The sequence below is a fragment of the Manacus vitellinus genome, unplaced genomic scaffold, assembly GCF_001715985.3.
Source record: "Manacus vitellinus isolate BGI_N305 unplaced genomic scaffold, ASM171598v3 scaffold_63_pilon, whole genome shotgun sequence".
Lineage (NCBI taxonomy): Eukaryota > Metazoa > Chordata > Aves > Passeriformes > Pipridae > Manacus > Manacus vitellinus.
In genome coordinates, this window is record NW_021940711.1 from 2,733,873 (window position 1) to 2,748,841 (window position 14,969).

The window sequence follows — 14,969 nt, forward strand, 5'->3', positions numbered from 1 at the left end:
TTGCTTATCCAGAGCTGTAATAACTAATGCATAACTGGTATTTAATGGAAAGATTTGCTGAGTCCATTTTATTTCCAATTATTTAAATTTTTGTGTCTCTTCCCCCCCCCCCCAAAAGACACGAACTTATTTTTTAAATACACTTTTACAGGTACTCAAAAGTGTGATATGGCAAGGTCATTGCTTGGCAAAGATTCTGCAGTACATTCATGCATGTACATGAGATAGGCTGCAATTTTACAAGATTTGAAATTTATTTGGGTATTTAGGATTCTTCCAATTACTCGTGAATGGAAAACATCTGAAAAATGTCATTCAAAACAGGATACTTGTACCAGAGAGGACAACTTGAACTAGAATGATAAGGTATAGATCTCCCAGTTTGGATTTGCCCAGTTCTTCCAGTTTGGATTTGCCCAGTTCTTCCAGAAGATTGGTGCTTCCAGCACTTCAGTGCACTTTCTATCCACAAACGGGATAATTTTCATTATTAGTTAAAATTGTATTAAGTTTAACACTACAGCCCAGGAGTTTTGCTTTTTGCTCTCAGGTTGCCCAGAGGAGCTGTGGCTGCTCCATCCCTGGAAGTGTTGGAAGGCCAGGTTGGATGGAGCTTTGAGCGACCTGGTCTAGTGGAAGGTGTCCTGCCCCTGGTAGGAAGGTTGGAGCTGGATGATCTTTTACAAGCTTTGTGCAGCCTCTAAGATACCAGTCTTAAACAGATGCTATCCCAGGTACAGACTGGTGTCCTGACCTCCTTGAAACCAAAAGAGTGGCCTTATTTACAGAGATACTACTGAAAGGCTCAAATTGTGACATTACCACCTTTGCAAATTTGAATTCCCTGGCACGTTCCAAAGTCACTTTATTTCAAAGCTGGTGATGAAACATAGCTCACCTCCTTCCATTTCATTTCGTCCTGAAAGTTGACGACTATTTTGACATGCCTGCCTCCTTCTTTTCGGGCAGAGCCATCTCCAGTGTCATCTAACAGCATGTCTGTGAACAGGAAACATCAACAGCTTCACAGCTGGATCTTAATAACAATGAAGACTACTCTGGTTTATTGTAGTCAAACACAACATGTATGGGCTTCACATGCCCCAAGGTAAAACACCAGAACTGGGCTGACTGACTGATTTCCCTAACCAAATAATGCTCTTAAAAAGCAAAGGTCATTGAAAATTATTAGTCAGTTACTCTATATTTTCCTTCCTATGATATATCCCCCTGGCAAATGTGCACCATTAAATGGCTTTAAACATGACTTCTCACAGCTGAGGTCATAATTGGACACCTCCCACCTAGGGTGTAGCAGACCTATGACGATATTTAAAAGAAGGCTTCGTGCCAGCTCGTGACATATTTCCACACCTTGACTGCTAATAATTCTCATGCTTTCATTTTTCCATGGCTAATCAACCCAAGTCTTCCAAATACAGGATAAAACCTGCCCATCACCTTTCTCATTAAACTCACCGAGACTGGTTGACTCCGTGAGGTTCAAACTGTGTTGAGAGAGACCCACTGAATGTCTCGGAGAGGAGGAGATGGAAACCTGAGACTGGGCCCTGCTGCAGCTGCCATGGTTTTCAGATTTCAGCCGATCGTTTTCTGCTTTTAATTTTTCAATCTCACTCTAGAAAAGACAGGTCAGATGTTAGAAGGCACAGTGAAAACATGCTTAAAAGATAGCAACATAAGTAACTTAGGAATAAATCGTAGTTCAGCAGAAGTGCAGTTTTCATTGATGTTTTAATTGATTTTAATAAATTAAGGATTTTAATTATTTCAATGTCCCTTCCATGAAACTTTTCAAAGTATCCTAGAATACATTAATACGTGGGAATTCACTTAACACTGAAATGCAACTACATTAAGGCAGAGAGCATGGAAACATTTTAAGAGTTTGTTGACAGTCAACAAAATGATCTCCCCATTTTGGGGTTGGAACAGTTACAGCTGCAGTCATGGGCAGCAAAATTCAGATGTTCAAGCTGACTTTTAATGAAGGTACAAGGATTAACACTGGCACAAACCTAAATACAACTTTCAGTAGGCATTCAAAAACTTCAAATTTACCTTCTTTACTGCGTAGCAGGTTGGCCAAACTTTCCCACACCAAGACAGGCTGCAATATTTGGGGTGGCTCTTTCTTACCTGCATTCTGTTCATGGCCTCCCGAAGCTGGTCTAGCTGATGAGCAGAGCTCAGGGCTTCCAGGCGAATATCAGTCAACTTCATCTCCTTGTCTCTCAGCTCATTCCTCAGCTGCATCACTGTTTCAGCTTCACTGTCAGTGCACTCAGAAATACTGGAGGAGGTGGAAAAACAGACACTGAATGAGACCATTAGTTACTTTTCTGATGGTGCTTCTCCAGTGATACCATAAATCAGATATTAAACAGGTCATGGAAATATTAGAGACTAATGAAATAAATATGTCTGAGGGTTAATTTTCTTTAATCAGCATCTGAAACAGAAATCTGGAAATCACCTACTATTGGATAGTCTTCATTTTTTTCATGGTAGTTGCCATAAAGGAAAACTTCTAAAGCCAAAATCTAAATAAATTAAGGGAGTGCAGGCAGTTAACAGCAGTTGGTTGGAGATTGATGAGTTCACAGACAGATTTAAAGCTCACCAGGTGTGCACAGCTGGGTTTCCCTGAACTGTTCTGGAGGACTTTGGAACTCTATACCTATTTGAGCACGATAAATTCCCACTTGCTTTAAAGAACTCATGCTTAAAAAATTTTTAGTGGCATTTTTCTTCCCTCCTCCCACAAAAAAGAAAAAAAAAAAGCTTCTGAGTGAGTAACATTTCAGCACATTCGTAACTGTATCTATATAAAGATCAACTACACAGCTGCATGCTTTGAGGGAGATTTCACTTAACATGTCTCTCCCTAAATCAGGTTAATGAGAGACATTTTCCCCACCAAAAAGCCGATAAGCCAAAATACACAAGTCTTACTTGTGCTCTGGCCTTCCCTCAGTTCTTACTCTTTATTTACTCAGTGTTTACTCTTTTTCTCATGTTTGTCCTTTTGTCTCTCGTGTCAAGGTGAGATGCATGCACACAGCATTTTGACTGACGACAGATGGGATCACCATTTGACAATCTTCTGGCCTAAGAGTTCTAAAGCACAACTTGCTGCAGTCAGCAGAAATGCACTGAGTTAGGCTCAAGAGACTGAAGAAGCTTTAAAACAAAAATCATAGGGGATTATCTTCTGCTACCAACACTTCATCACGTTATACAGCTGGAAACTATTGCTATTGTTTTCACCTCTTCATGTGAAAACAAGTGAAGGGGAATTAGTCCAATGCATTTGTTCTGAAATCAGCCTGGAAGCTTTGGATGACCTATGCAAGGTCAGAAGCTGTCTGGTAATTAGATGTTTCACAATACTGCCCGTTACAAGTTTCTGTATTTATTTATCCTGCTCAAGTGACAAAATTGCTGGCAGAATTAACATAAAACCTGTTTTACTAAGTTTTCCAAGCACATTCCAAAATGTGAGTTTAGACTCAGAACAGTGTGGTAAGGGAGTTGTTTAACTTTATTTCACAGGTGGCCAAGGAAAGGACCAGGCACAGGTGGCTGGGGAACTACAGAAGAAAAGAGGAGTGATCACCTCCATTCACCAAGCACAAGCTGTTACATGAGTTCCCCTGTATCACTAAACCATGCTGTTTGATTTCCTTACCTTTATCTGAATTTGTCAACTTAACTGAGAACTCATCATGGCAGAATAGTACAATATGTGCTGTCATTAGGCAACAGAGAAACAAAATCCCAATTGGACCTGGTTTGTTTAATTAACAGCAAGACATCCAATTAATTTTGCACATCAAGGTCACCCTGGTTATAAATGCTCTTCATATTCAGTATGTTCTGCTGAGAGAGAACCCCAATGAAATATTAAATTACACTCCAGTAATGACACAATGATTTTTGGCTTCCTGGACACTAATGCAAAGGCACTGGGCTGGGACTCAGCTTACGTATCTCTAATTCCCTTAATACACAAATTCAGCATTTCTGTCCTCTGCCTGTAATCTCCTTTGACTACAGAACATTCAAAATAGGCATTAGTTAGAAGTGATATTTGCTCATTCTTCTGACAGTATGACTTTATCCAGAACACAGCCAGCCCCACATCTCCCCCAGGAGATAATGTAAGGGATACTTGGGAGAGAGACAGATCAGTAGTAACAGACCAGCCCTGATCCACAGGACAACCCTGTCTGGCCCAAGCATGTCTTGTGCTGAGGCCTCATGGTGAACAGCTGGTTTGAGCAGTGCATGCAGCTGTCAGACTCTTGCAGGGCTCATATAGATGTGAAGAATCTTACACAGAGGAACCAAAGAGGACAGGATGGTGTAGGGTATCTTTTGCCTCTGCTTCTTTCTATACAGAGGCCTAGAGATGTGCTGTCAAGCTAGCATGGAAAAAAATACTGGATCTCTCCAAAAGGATGTCTCCTTTCCTCTACCAATGCAGCAAGATGCCTTCCACTCAATTTTCTGTTTAAAAATTAAAAAAATAACTTACAGAGAATTGGAATGGGAAGCTCTCAGCAATGGTGTTGAAACAGTGGTGTTGTGGTGTGGTAGCTTTGGTGAGGAAGGCAATGAGGAATCAGTCATCTCCTCAATATCTGAATGAGAAGATGCTGACTTGGGAGATTTCTTTTTCCCAAAAGCTTGCTTGAAGGAGCTGCGTAGCTGAAAAAACAAGACCACAACAGTAGGCACATCATTAAGAGTGAAACCAGGCAAAAAAAGCCACAGAGTAAAAACTCTAACATGCAAATACTCCAAATGCTACAGCCATACTCACATGTATATTCAGACAGGCGAAAAATAAAAAAAAGCTTTTTTCCCTTTAACTATTTTATGAGATTAATAAGGTCAATAGAGTGGATATGAATACTTCCTATTTTTTAAAAACTATTTGACAGAAAATTCTGTTCAGTGCAACAAGCCTTAAAGCAGTGTTGTAACGACTTGCAGCTATGCTGGCACATGGCTCAGCCAAGGTTAATGATGCTGAAATGGTTAGTGATGCAAATGGATGGGTTAGCTTTGTATCTCGTAGTTTAAAGTAGGTCTTCCTTACCTCGTTGACCTGCCGGAAGAAGTGCAAGCAAAAGGAAGTGGGGGAAGGAAAAAAGACATGTTTTAACAGATAAAGCCAGTGATAAGGGAAGTTTTGGATTTCTAAGACAAACACAACCACTGATCAACAAAGACTAACAGTTACTTTAAAACCGGAGCCCTGTGTTTTCCAAAACCAGGTGTTTCAAACCACATACGGACATTTTTTGCATTACTTGAGGAAGACACCAGACCCAAACTCTCTTAACTATTTAAATTACATTTTCTCCTTAGCTCAGACAAGAATGCTTTGGCTAACAGCCAAGTTAATAATGTACTTTTGCTTGCAGGAACAGGTATTTCACTATGTGAAAAGACTGCATCTTCTCTATGTATCTGTAACTAAACCAACCTTCTGTAATATGACTGCCATTTTCCAAACAAGAAAAAGAATGATTAGTCATGGAATCAAATTGATGTTATCCCAAAGTTACAATTCAACAGTTCAAGAAGCATTTGGACAATGCCTTAGATATATGGTTTAACTTTTAGGTAGCCCTAAAAGTTAAATACTTGTGGAATCAGGGTTTGGACTTGATGAGTCTCATGGGTTCCTTCCCACTCAGAATATTCTACGAACACCTTTAAAGGCTATCCCAAATTACACATTGTATACAGGCTAGCTTAATATGAGCTGAAAGCTCTTTTTAAACCAGACAAAGAGAAATGTTGAAAATCTGGTGTTTCAGCTTCCACATATAATACAAAGATCCTGACTGAGAACTTCCTCAGTACTTGTGCAATAAAGAACGTGCGAATCAGATTCAACTTACATATTTTTCTCAGTAAATTACTGTTTTAATTTTCCATCTTCATTTCACAACAATGATGTACTAATTTTTAATAGCAACATAAAAATACTGCCCTGTTCCTTCTACTTCATGAAAACTTTATTTATTTATCTTTATAATAAGGAGACATTTCCTTAACCTTCTTTAAAAACAGTTATCTGATGAATGAGAAATGTAGGCTGATGTAGGACCATATCCTAGGTTACAATAACAAAAAATAGAACCTAAAGCAAAAATTGAAGCAATGTTTATATTAACAAAGACTTAATGACTACAAAAGGTTTGTGTCACAAACTAGAGTTTCTAGAAATTCAAAAGTTACAGCAATTTACTTTATTTAGTCTCTAACTAACGCACAACCCAGCACAAGAAGGATTTGGAGAAGCTGTTGTTTCCATTCAACCAGCTATTTAAGCGGCAGAGTGGAAATGCTTCTGTTGTGAAGGAGCTGGCAGTACCACGAAATACCAAAATGAAAGCACTGAGATAAGAGAAATAAAAACAAGAACCTGCTCAGGAAGCTGTTTCTTACAGTTCAGGACTTTCATCAACATGTCTGAGAGGGTACTGTGCAAATACAAACGAAGCTTTTACCAGCTCTGACCGCATTTTGTATCTATACAGATTTATCTGTACACCCAAGAGATCCAGAGAGATTTAAATTCAGTGGGAAGAAAGGGGCGGATTGTTTTATTGGCTACAATAAAGGATCTAGGGACTTCAGTCCAAACTACAATCAGACTAGGTCACTAAGGCAGTTATGGTCTAATTGAAAATGGAGTTTAAGATAATGTACCTTTCCTCCAGTACAGGGTACCTTGTACATAGTACATGATGAGCAAAGAAGGAAAAATAAGGAAAAATCGGAAATGACAGGTAAGTATTGCAAAACCTTGCAAAAGAGATGTCCATCACAATAAATTTTTAAAGATTGGCATTTTTTTTGTTGTAGAACTCCATGGTAATGCTCAAAACAGAATTCTTAAGTGTTTAGTATGATCACTTATAAGAAAGCCAAAATGAAAAAAAAAACAAACAACAAATGCAACAATGATCTCCTCTTGTGGATTTGTTTTACTTCAATGACAGATGTCACATTTTCCTTGAGGGGCTGGACACCATGTTATTTTTAGCCAGCTTTGACAGCTATTTCTCATTTAAGACTGGCCTTTTGGCTGTTAAGCTAAAATTCAATCCTATGCAGAGTCAACACAACGATATACATCACTTAGGAGTCAGTTAAGCCTTCAAAAGAGAGTTTACACAGGGTTTAAACAGCACATAGTCCTTGAGCTGACCTGTTGCACGAGGGAAGAAGGAGGAGCTGGGCAGGTAAGATTTCACTGTGCATGTTCTGACAATTCTATATAAACCTCACACAACCTGTTAAAACACACTCACCCAGTTCTTCCTCTTCTTTTTCTTTGAGTCACTCTCGATGTTGCTTCCCACACTGGAGTGACTGGTGGCACTGTTGATACTGGAGACACTATCTGAGGAGTGCTGCCTCCGGATCCGCAGGTCTGTGGGCTGAGCAGCTCCAGGACCTGAACATGAATGAGAGGGGTTGCCAGAATTATGTAACAAATTTGATATGTGGTATCAACTATGCAATCCTGAAGAAACATTTAGGGAAACAAACACTTTGACAACCACTTCTCCTAATGGATGCACTGTGTATTTCAAATCCTTGTTTCTCATGAAGAGATTAAAATCTCAGACCCTTCAAACTCTTCCTTCAGCAATTTATCCCAGTGTAAATTACTGGTTACTGGGTAACTCTGATGCTTACATCAGCCACTACCAAGAGGGCTGAGCCCTGCAGTCACTGTACGTGGTGCTTGTGTCTCACCTTTGCAGTTGAGCTCAGGTGTGTTGATGACTCCATTGATGGCAGCCTGAGCAGCAGCATTTTGTTTTTTCAGTAGTTCAATTGTCTTCCTTAACTCGTTCAATTCTGAGTCCTTGAACAAGAAAAAAATCTATATGGTGATCCATGGGAAAATGCAGCTCCAAAGAAGCTGCATTGCAGTCTAAGTGTTGGCAGTTAATAGTGAATTTATGGAATATATATGTACAAGAAGGTGAAAATGAGGTCTGGAATACCTGCGGATGCAAAACAGCTTGGGTATTATGATACAAAAAAATGTACACACTCTGTAATGCAGAAATAATGTCTGTTCAGGTATAGTGTCCAAAAACCCAGTGCTGCCAGTATTTCAAGGATTTTTCTTGGTATTTCTCTTGAACGTGCACATACGTGGATGCATTGGGATATAATATATTAGAAAAATATGCAATACTGAAGACTTGTGTCCAAAGCAACAATATATAGGAATAACCCGATCAGTTGCCACAACATCACAGTGCAGAAAACGTGTATTTTTGCCAATTTTTGAATTGCGTTTTACTCCATCACCAAGACTGTGTATGTGACGTTTTTTCAAACCCACAAGTATAGAAGGAGCACGAGTAACAATGCTGGGAAGAGAAATTAAGACTTCCCAAACGTTTTTCAAGCTTGCCTTTTGTTCGGCTGTCATCGTCAGGCTCTGCAGTCTGATTGTCATGTTCCCCAGGCTCTGCTCAAAGGCTGCCACCAGGTGAGCCTGAAACGAAACCATAAAGGAGATTTGGTTCCCTTCCCCCAAGCAAGAATATTTCTGCAGGTATTTAACCAGTCCACCTTGTGCATCACGCTGTTGGTGGTGTAAATGATATGGAGAAAATAACACTGATTAGAAAAGGTCACAGGAGCAGAGCACACCTTACGGAAATTCTTGCCAACAAATTACCAGGAGCCATTTAATTGTGGGAAATTAGAAGTGCTAATGCTAACAGACCAATTTCCAAATTTTAGAAAACGTACTACTTCAAGTAGCAGTGCACTGTAAATGATGCAGTTTTAGACTGTAAACCATGCCCTACTCAGCAGCAGCTGCCACCAAGCACTTTAGGAAACACAGATGTAGCAGCAATGCTGTGACCTGTCTCATCAGCAGGACATTCCGTGGAGGTGGCTCCTCAGTCAGCTGCTACTTCCACTTCTTTGATACCATGATTTCAATAGCCAGGACAGTTACCTCAGACATACTTGAGTTTCAGTTTGAAATTGTCATATATTCTATAAAACATGCAATCCTACATCCAGAGTACATCCAGAACAAAAACACCTCCTGGGTTCCTAGAAGTTAAGGTCCTTTGAAGAGCTGTATCTCAAAATAATCCAGCTCATATATTTTTCTCAGTTGTTGAAAGCTGCTTAGATCTTGTGATAAATGGAAAAAAACATTTTGCCACTTTGTTGAAACACAAAGACATATTAAATTATTTTTTTAAACATCTCACAGATTAAGTTAAGACTTTTAAAGGTTCCTTCAGGGACTACACCTTGTCACCTGGAAGTATTCCTGATACCAAAAAGGCATGGAAGGATGTCACTGGTTATCTAAGTATGTCCCTTAGCACTGACAGGTAAAGGCAAAGTGGACAGAAGAAAAAGAGACAAATCCATCCATATTTCTAAATATCTCCTGCTGTCCATTTCTGAAATCAAACTTTGACTTTTTATGTGAGCCATTATTAGCATGGATAAGGTTACTTAATGACAGTTTTCAGGTATCCCCACACAATTAAAGTAACTCTTGCCACAAAGCTTTTCACGTAACCTTTAATTCTAAAATCTTTTCCCAAAGATTATAAAAAAAAAAGGACAAAACACCACTCTCAAGTTTTAGGAGGATTCCCTATAAGAATAAAATAAAATATAAAACAGTAAATAAAACATAAAGTAAGTTTTTATACAGAGAAAGGTCAGGCAGAAACTTCCCTCCCACTAAATCATAATTTTCCTTGTGGATATTTAAGGCAAAAGGATGCTGGAAGTCACAGAGGTGAAGGTTGTCACTGTGCTACCCCAACAGGAGAACAGATACTTTATCAGCTGACAGATCTGCATCTAATTCAAAGACTTCTCCAATATTTGAGTGCACCTTGCTTGCAACCAAGGTCAACACACAGCATATAATCCAAAATTCCTGGCGCCAATTACCCCTTTTTCCTTTCCCAAGAAGCATAGAGAATCCAATGTCAATTATATAAAAAACATCAACTAGGTGTCGAAAATGACTGAGAAGTAAAAGGAAGGAAAAGTAGATTGAGAAGATGGAAAAGAACTTGATAGAAGGAAACTGTATATCTAGTGGCATGACATGGCACTGTTCAATAGCTATACATGGATATGAACACATAACTGAACACAGGCATAGTTCAATATCTATTTGTCTCAACAGCCATAGTAATCTATACTATCCATTGAAAACAATGTTTAATTTATCTATTAAAAGTAATTCTATTCACCCAATGACAAGTAAAACTGTGTGAAATCTTTCCAAGTGGAAAGATTTATATTTTATATTTTCTCACCTAAATATATACAGAATGGCAAAACCTTTCACAGAGCTATTCCAGACTTATTCAGCAGCAGCACACAGATGACTTATCCTAAATAACTGTTCTCACATTCACAATGAAAACAAACATGAGCAGTACAATAACATGGGGATGTGCAGCTCTCATTCCCATCAGCCCCTATGAAAATAAGCAGAGCTGAGACTGTGAGAAAATGGCAAAAAGTAATTTAAAACCTCACACTACATATGTAGGAGAACCTAAATATTTATTTTAAAAACACAGAGTGCACAGCTTCTGTTGGGGAGGATGAACAGGGGACAACAAATCTGATATTCAGGAATCCTCAGCAATACTTTGAAAAAGCAAAAAATAAACGGGCAAGTGGGTTGCATGGATTGCTAACAGGATACAAACCCTTAATGCTTTGACCTGAGCCTTAAACAATAGTTGCTCTTTCAAAACTGGATCTTGAAACTATTCCTATCTTGAAATTGTTCAGTGGACTAGGGAAAAAAAATCTTCCCTTTCTCGTTGGAGCAAAATGTTTTCAAATTCTTGCCCTTGATGGCTTGAGAAGCATCAAAAGCTGAAGTATCTATGTAAGGAAATTCAGGGACAGAATTATTAAATTAAAGAGATTAATTTGAACTGCCTGACTTAAAAGCATTTTATTAAAGGAATGGTGTGTAAAGGAAATGTCCACAAAGCAGCATCTTAACTAACAGTATTTATTACTCTTAACGTTTTGGGGGACAGACTTTGTCTTTTATATGGAAAAAGAGGTGGCTAGAGACAGAAATTTATTAGTAGGACAGTTATAGCAACATCTCTGCAGTAGACTTGCCAATTTATAAGCAAATAAGGGGCAGGTCCAAATGTAAGAAGTTTAAATAGCATGAATAAAACACTATGAAATTTTAGTAAAGTGAACGAAGCAAAAATGGAATATTATCAAAATAATAAATGATGCTAATTTTAAAAAAAAGAAAAAAGAAAAAAAGCCAACAAAACCCCACAAAACCCAAAATGACCCAAAACCAAACAAAAATGTACAGCAGCACATGTTAAAAACTATTCTTCGTGAAGAGAGTGGTAGTAACCACATACAAATTCCTGGGCAAATTAACAGCAGCTGGGCCAGGCAGTGAGTAGCCTGTGCTACTCACTACTCTTGGAGACAGGCCTGTGTTGAGTATCAGCCTATTGACCCCAAACACTGCGTGAAGGGGAATGCAATAAAGCCAAGGCAGAATCACATGAGCTGCTCAGCTGACAAGTTCTTTGTTTGAAGGACACAAGCTGTGCTATTTAACAATATGGTTAAAAATATATGCAAGAGAATCTGGTCCTGCTTTCTCACATGTGAAAGAAGCTTCTGCATGAAAACCAACCGATGTATCCATCCCCTTTGTATTTGAAAGGCAAATATAAGTTTTAATTTTTGGAAGACTTTTAAATTGTTTTCTTTTCCTCTTGGGACAGTGACTTAAGTGATTTCATGCAGTCAAAGCCCTTATATTTGGCTTCTCTATTAACTGTGTTCTTGGTTTGCCAGTTCCATTTTCAAGCTGGAAGAAGCACTGTGATGCCTGCAGTGAACAGCACAGTAGATTTCCCCTTGATCCCTTCTTGTGATAGGTGTTACTGCTCAAGTGAAACCTGTCCTTTACTGCCCCAAGTTTTGTATTCCACCTATTCAGAGAGCTGATGGACAGGAATATCTTCTCCAGCAACATATGTTCTAATGTTTATTCATTCCCATAAGCCAGATCTGATCTGCTGACTGCTCATCTGCAGCTTATTTACTCTAGAATTGCTTATTTTTCTTGCAGGCTTCTGTGTTCCAGATTTCTGCTATCTGTGACTACAGCACGGATCACACAAATAAACCCGCTCAGGGTCATACAGTATTGCCTCAACACCTCCTGGCTTCCAAACATTTTTTTCCAAGTGTCTTAAATTACTTATCCCTCAAATTCCTTGAAGGAACAAGCAGAAATACTGTCTACACTGGTTAAAAGTCAGCTATGTCCACTCCTTAGGCTTAACTTTTTAACCCAAAGCCCTTTATGCCACTATTACCTCTCACGCCATTAACCCACACCTTTATGCAACAGAAAAATATAATGCATTTAAATCCGAGTTTCTATCAATTTTTACTCCTACCAATTATAATCTTTATCTGTAACTCATTCCATCCAAATGTCAAAGCAAGACACTATTTATAAAAAAAGACCCTGTCTTCAATGATTTTCTCAGGATCTAAAGATGGCTTACATATATATAAAAAGCCAAATTAATATTATAATTCATTATTTAAAGAAAGGCATAGGATAAGTTAGTAGGACAAAGGATGTTATTTTTGGTATATATTTTTGCATATATAACACATATATGCAGTTATTTTTTTAGTTAATGTGAACCGAATGTTATACACATGAAAACTTTTTGTTGCTTAAAAAGATTGGATGGCAATTTGTGCACTAAATCCATTTTCCATTTATGTTTGTTCTCAGAGTTGTACTCACATTGGCTGTCAACTGAGTTGTCAGAGCTGATACTTTTTCTTGGGAAGCATCCAATTCTCTTCGAAGTTTCCGAATCTGTGTGTTTTAAGAGAGCACTTTACTGCATTGCAATAAGGACAAATACCACAGCAAGACACACAGTGCAGAGTGCCTTAGCAGAACATTTATGCTTGTCAAAAAGGATGTGCTCTTACCTCTGACTGGCATTTCTCTTCAGGCTGTAAAATAAAAGAAAGGAAATAGGTGAGGATATTACAACATAACCAACCTGACAAATTTATGTAAATTTTCATATTTTTTTTTTGCATTTCAATAACTCTAATGTGAGTTCCTTATTTTGAATTCCCACATCCATATTCAATCTAAGATAATCTCTTAATTTATTTACTCTCAAACAAAAAGAAAACAGGTTGCTGGTGTAGTACTTCCTCCTGGAGGAAGGAATCTGGGCTCCACCTTCCAGCCTGCTGAGCAGAGCACCTCTGAGCCTGAATCCTGGAATGCTGAAGTCCTGTCTCTGTGCATAAGGATGGCATGAGGCTCTGAAGAACCAGGACTGCCACAGAACATGGCTGATCCCAGGGAATTCCCTTTGTCCCATGCTCAGCTCTGCATGGGAAAGAGATCACGTTTTGGCATTCCAAAATGACATGGGAAAAAAAAAATTCCTTCCACTTGGGTACTGCTGTGGGGATGGAAAAGTGAGGACACGCTACTAGTTCTGAGAGGATGCCAAGTGGATGTACTGACTATCTGTTGTGGTCTTCATGATAAAATTGTGGCTACTATGGCTCATTTCTAACCAAAGTTATCAGCTAAAGAGAACTATACAGTACAAAGTTCCACACTCCACTGTCCTTATGCAAACATGGCCACTATCAGCCACCAGGAAAATTACACCCATCCAACCACACTATTAGGGGCCACTCATGCCTGGGCAGCAAGCACAGAAACCAGAAGCTCTGAGTACTCTCCTTGTGGCTCCCATGGTTATGAACAGCAGCCCAGAGAAAAAGGTCTCTTTTCCAGCCTTCCAATCCCTTATTTGTTTTGGCTTTTTATGGACCTCACTTGAGGCAAGGCCAATAACGAAAAGTGGTATTTTAAATTTATTATCGAGGCCTTAAGGCCATGTTACACATATGGCTTGTTATCAGTGAAACATATATGTAAAATAATGCTAAATAATACTATGCTGGCTTGACAGACTTCATAGACTATTAAGATGATCTTCCAATAGAACAGTCTTCCATATACTCCCAAATTCAGCTGTGGATGCATGGTAAATGCAAAGATGCATCATACTTGCATGAGAATTTGAAGATCCTGTTCAACTACCACATATTTCAGAAGGAATTATTATCCACTGATTTTTAAAAGGCTTGTGCCTTAAGAAAACACCAAAACAGTGATCCCAGCCTGCCAGGATTACAGAGAAACCATTAATTGGCTACTTGGATATTAACAGCAGTGAAGCCACCGGGAACTAACCACTGGTACCAAATATTTCTGTACAGTCTTGTGTGGGCTGGAACCTTCCAAGCCCCTGGGTCACTGTAGTGAAACCCCAACTAGGCAGGTAAGAGCCAGGCAAGACAGAGTCTGGATGCTGCAGCCTCACCTTCCTGCTACAGCACAGGTAAAGCCTTAAATTACAAGGTCTTTTGTAGTGGATGTTTAAATGGAAAATCCTTCGTGGGACTATTAGAAGAAAATAAGCAAAGGTAACATGCATTTAAAAAACCCCCTGTATTTTCAAACTTCAGTAAGCCTTATTTTAGGATCAGATAACCTAAATGAATGCATACTTGTGGAGAAAATATTACTGGCATAATGAACAAAATGACCTCTTTAGATTTATTAATATCTGTGCGTTAAAAAGTATCCTCAAAACTTCTTTAGTAGGAGATCATTGATATAAGGATGGAATTACTTCATTCAGCAAAACTTCATTCAGCAAAATTTGGGATACTTAAGGTAATGAAGATCAAATCTCCTCAAATCTACTGAGGTCCTTCGTAGCAAAACCTACTCAGCACAGTGTAAAATACTGACTCAAAAAATCAATGGC

General features: G+C 38.7%; 1 protein-coding gene across 12 annotated transcripts in view; it reads right to left on the reverse strand.

Annotated features, from left to right (window-relative positions):
- Positions 1–14,969, reverse strand: part of NAV2 (neuron navigator 2) — a 379,270-nt gene that overhangs the window by 15,077 nt on the left and 349,224 nt on the right. For 7 of the 12 annotated variants that reach the window (XM_018083416.3, XM_018083413.3, XM_018083412.3 and 4 more), the window contains 10 exons: positions 13,093–13,116; positions 12,899–12,973; positions 8,483–8,566; positions 7,810–7,921; positions 7,359–7,504; positions 5,129–5,137; positions 4,562–4,734; positions 2,161–2,314; positions 1,480–1,639; positions 899–999 (listed from right to left, as the gene is read on the reverse strand). In XM_018083416.3, coding sequence (XP_017938905.2) covers positions 899–999; positions 1,480–1,639; positions 2,161–2,314; positions 4,562–4,734; positions 5,129–5,137; positions 7,359–7,504; positions 7,810–7,921; positions 8,483–8,566; positions 12,899–12,973; positions 13,093–13,116 — 1,038 coding nt within the window. The remainder of the gene's footprint in view (positions 1–898; positions 1,000–1,479; positions 1,640–2,160; positions 2,315–4,561; positions 4,735–5,128; positions 5,138–7,358; positions 7,505–7,809; positions 7,922–8,482; positions 8,567–12,898; positions 12,974–13,092; positions 13,117–14,969) is intronic. The other 5 variants (XM_018083415.3, XM_018083414.3, XM_018083411.3 and 2 more) reach the window with 1 other exon arrangement.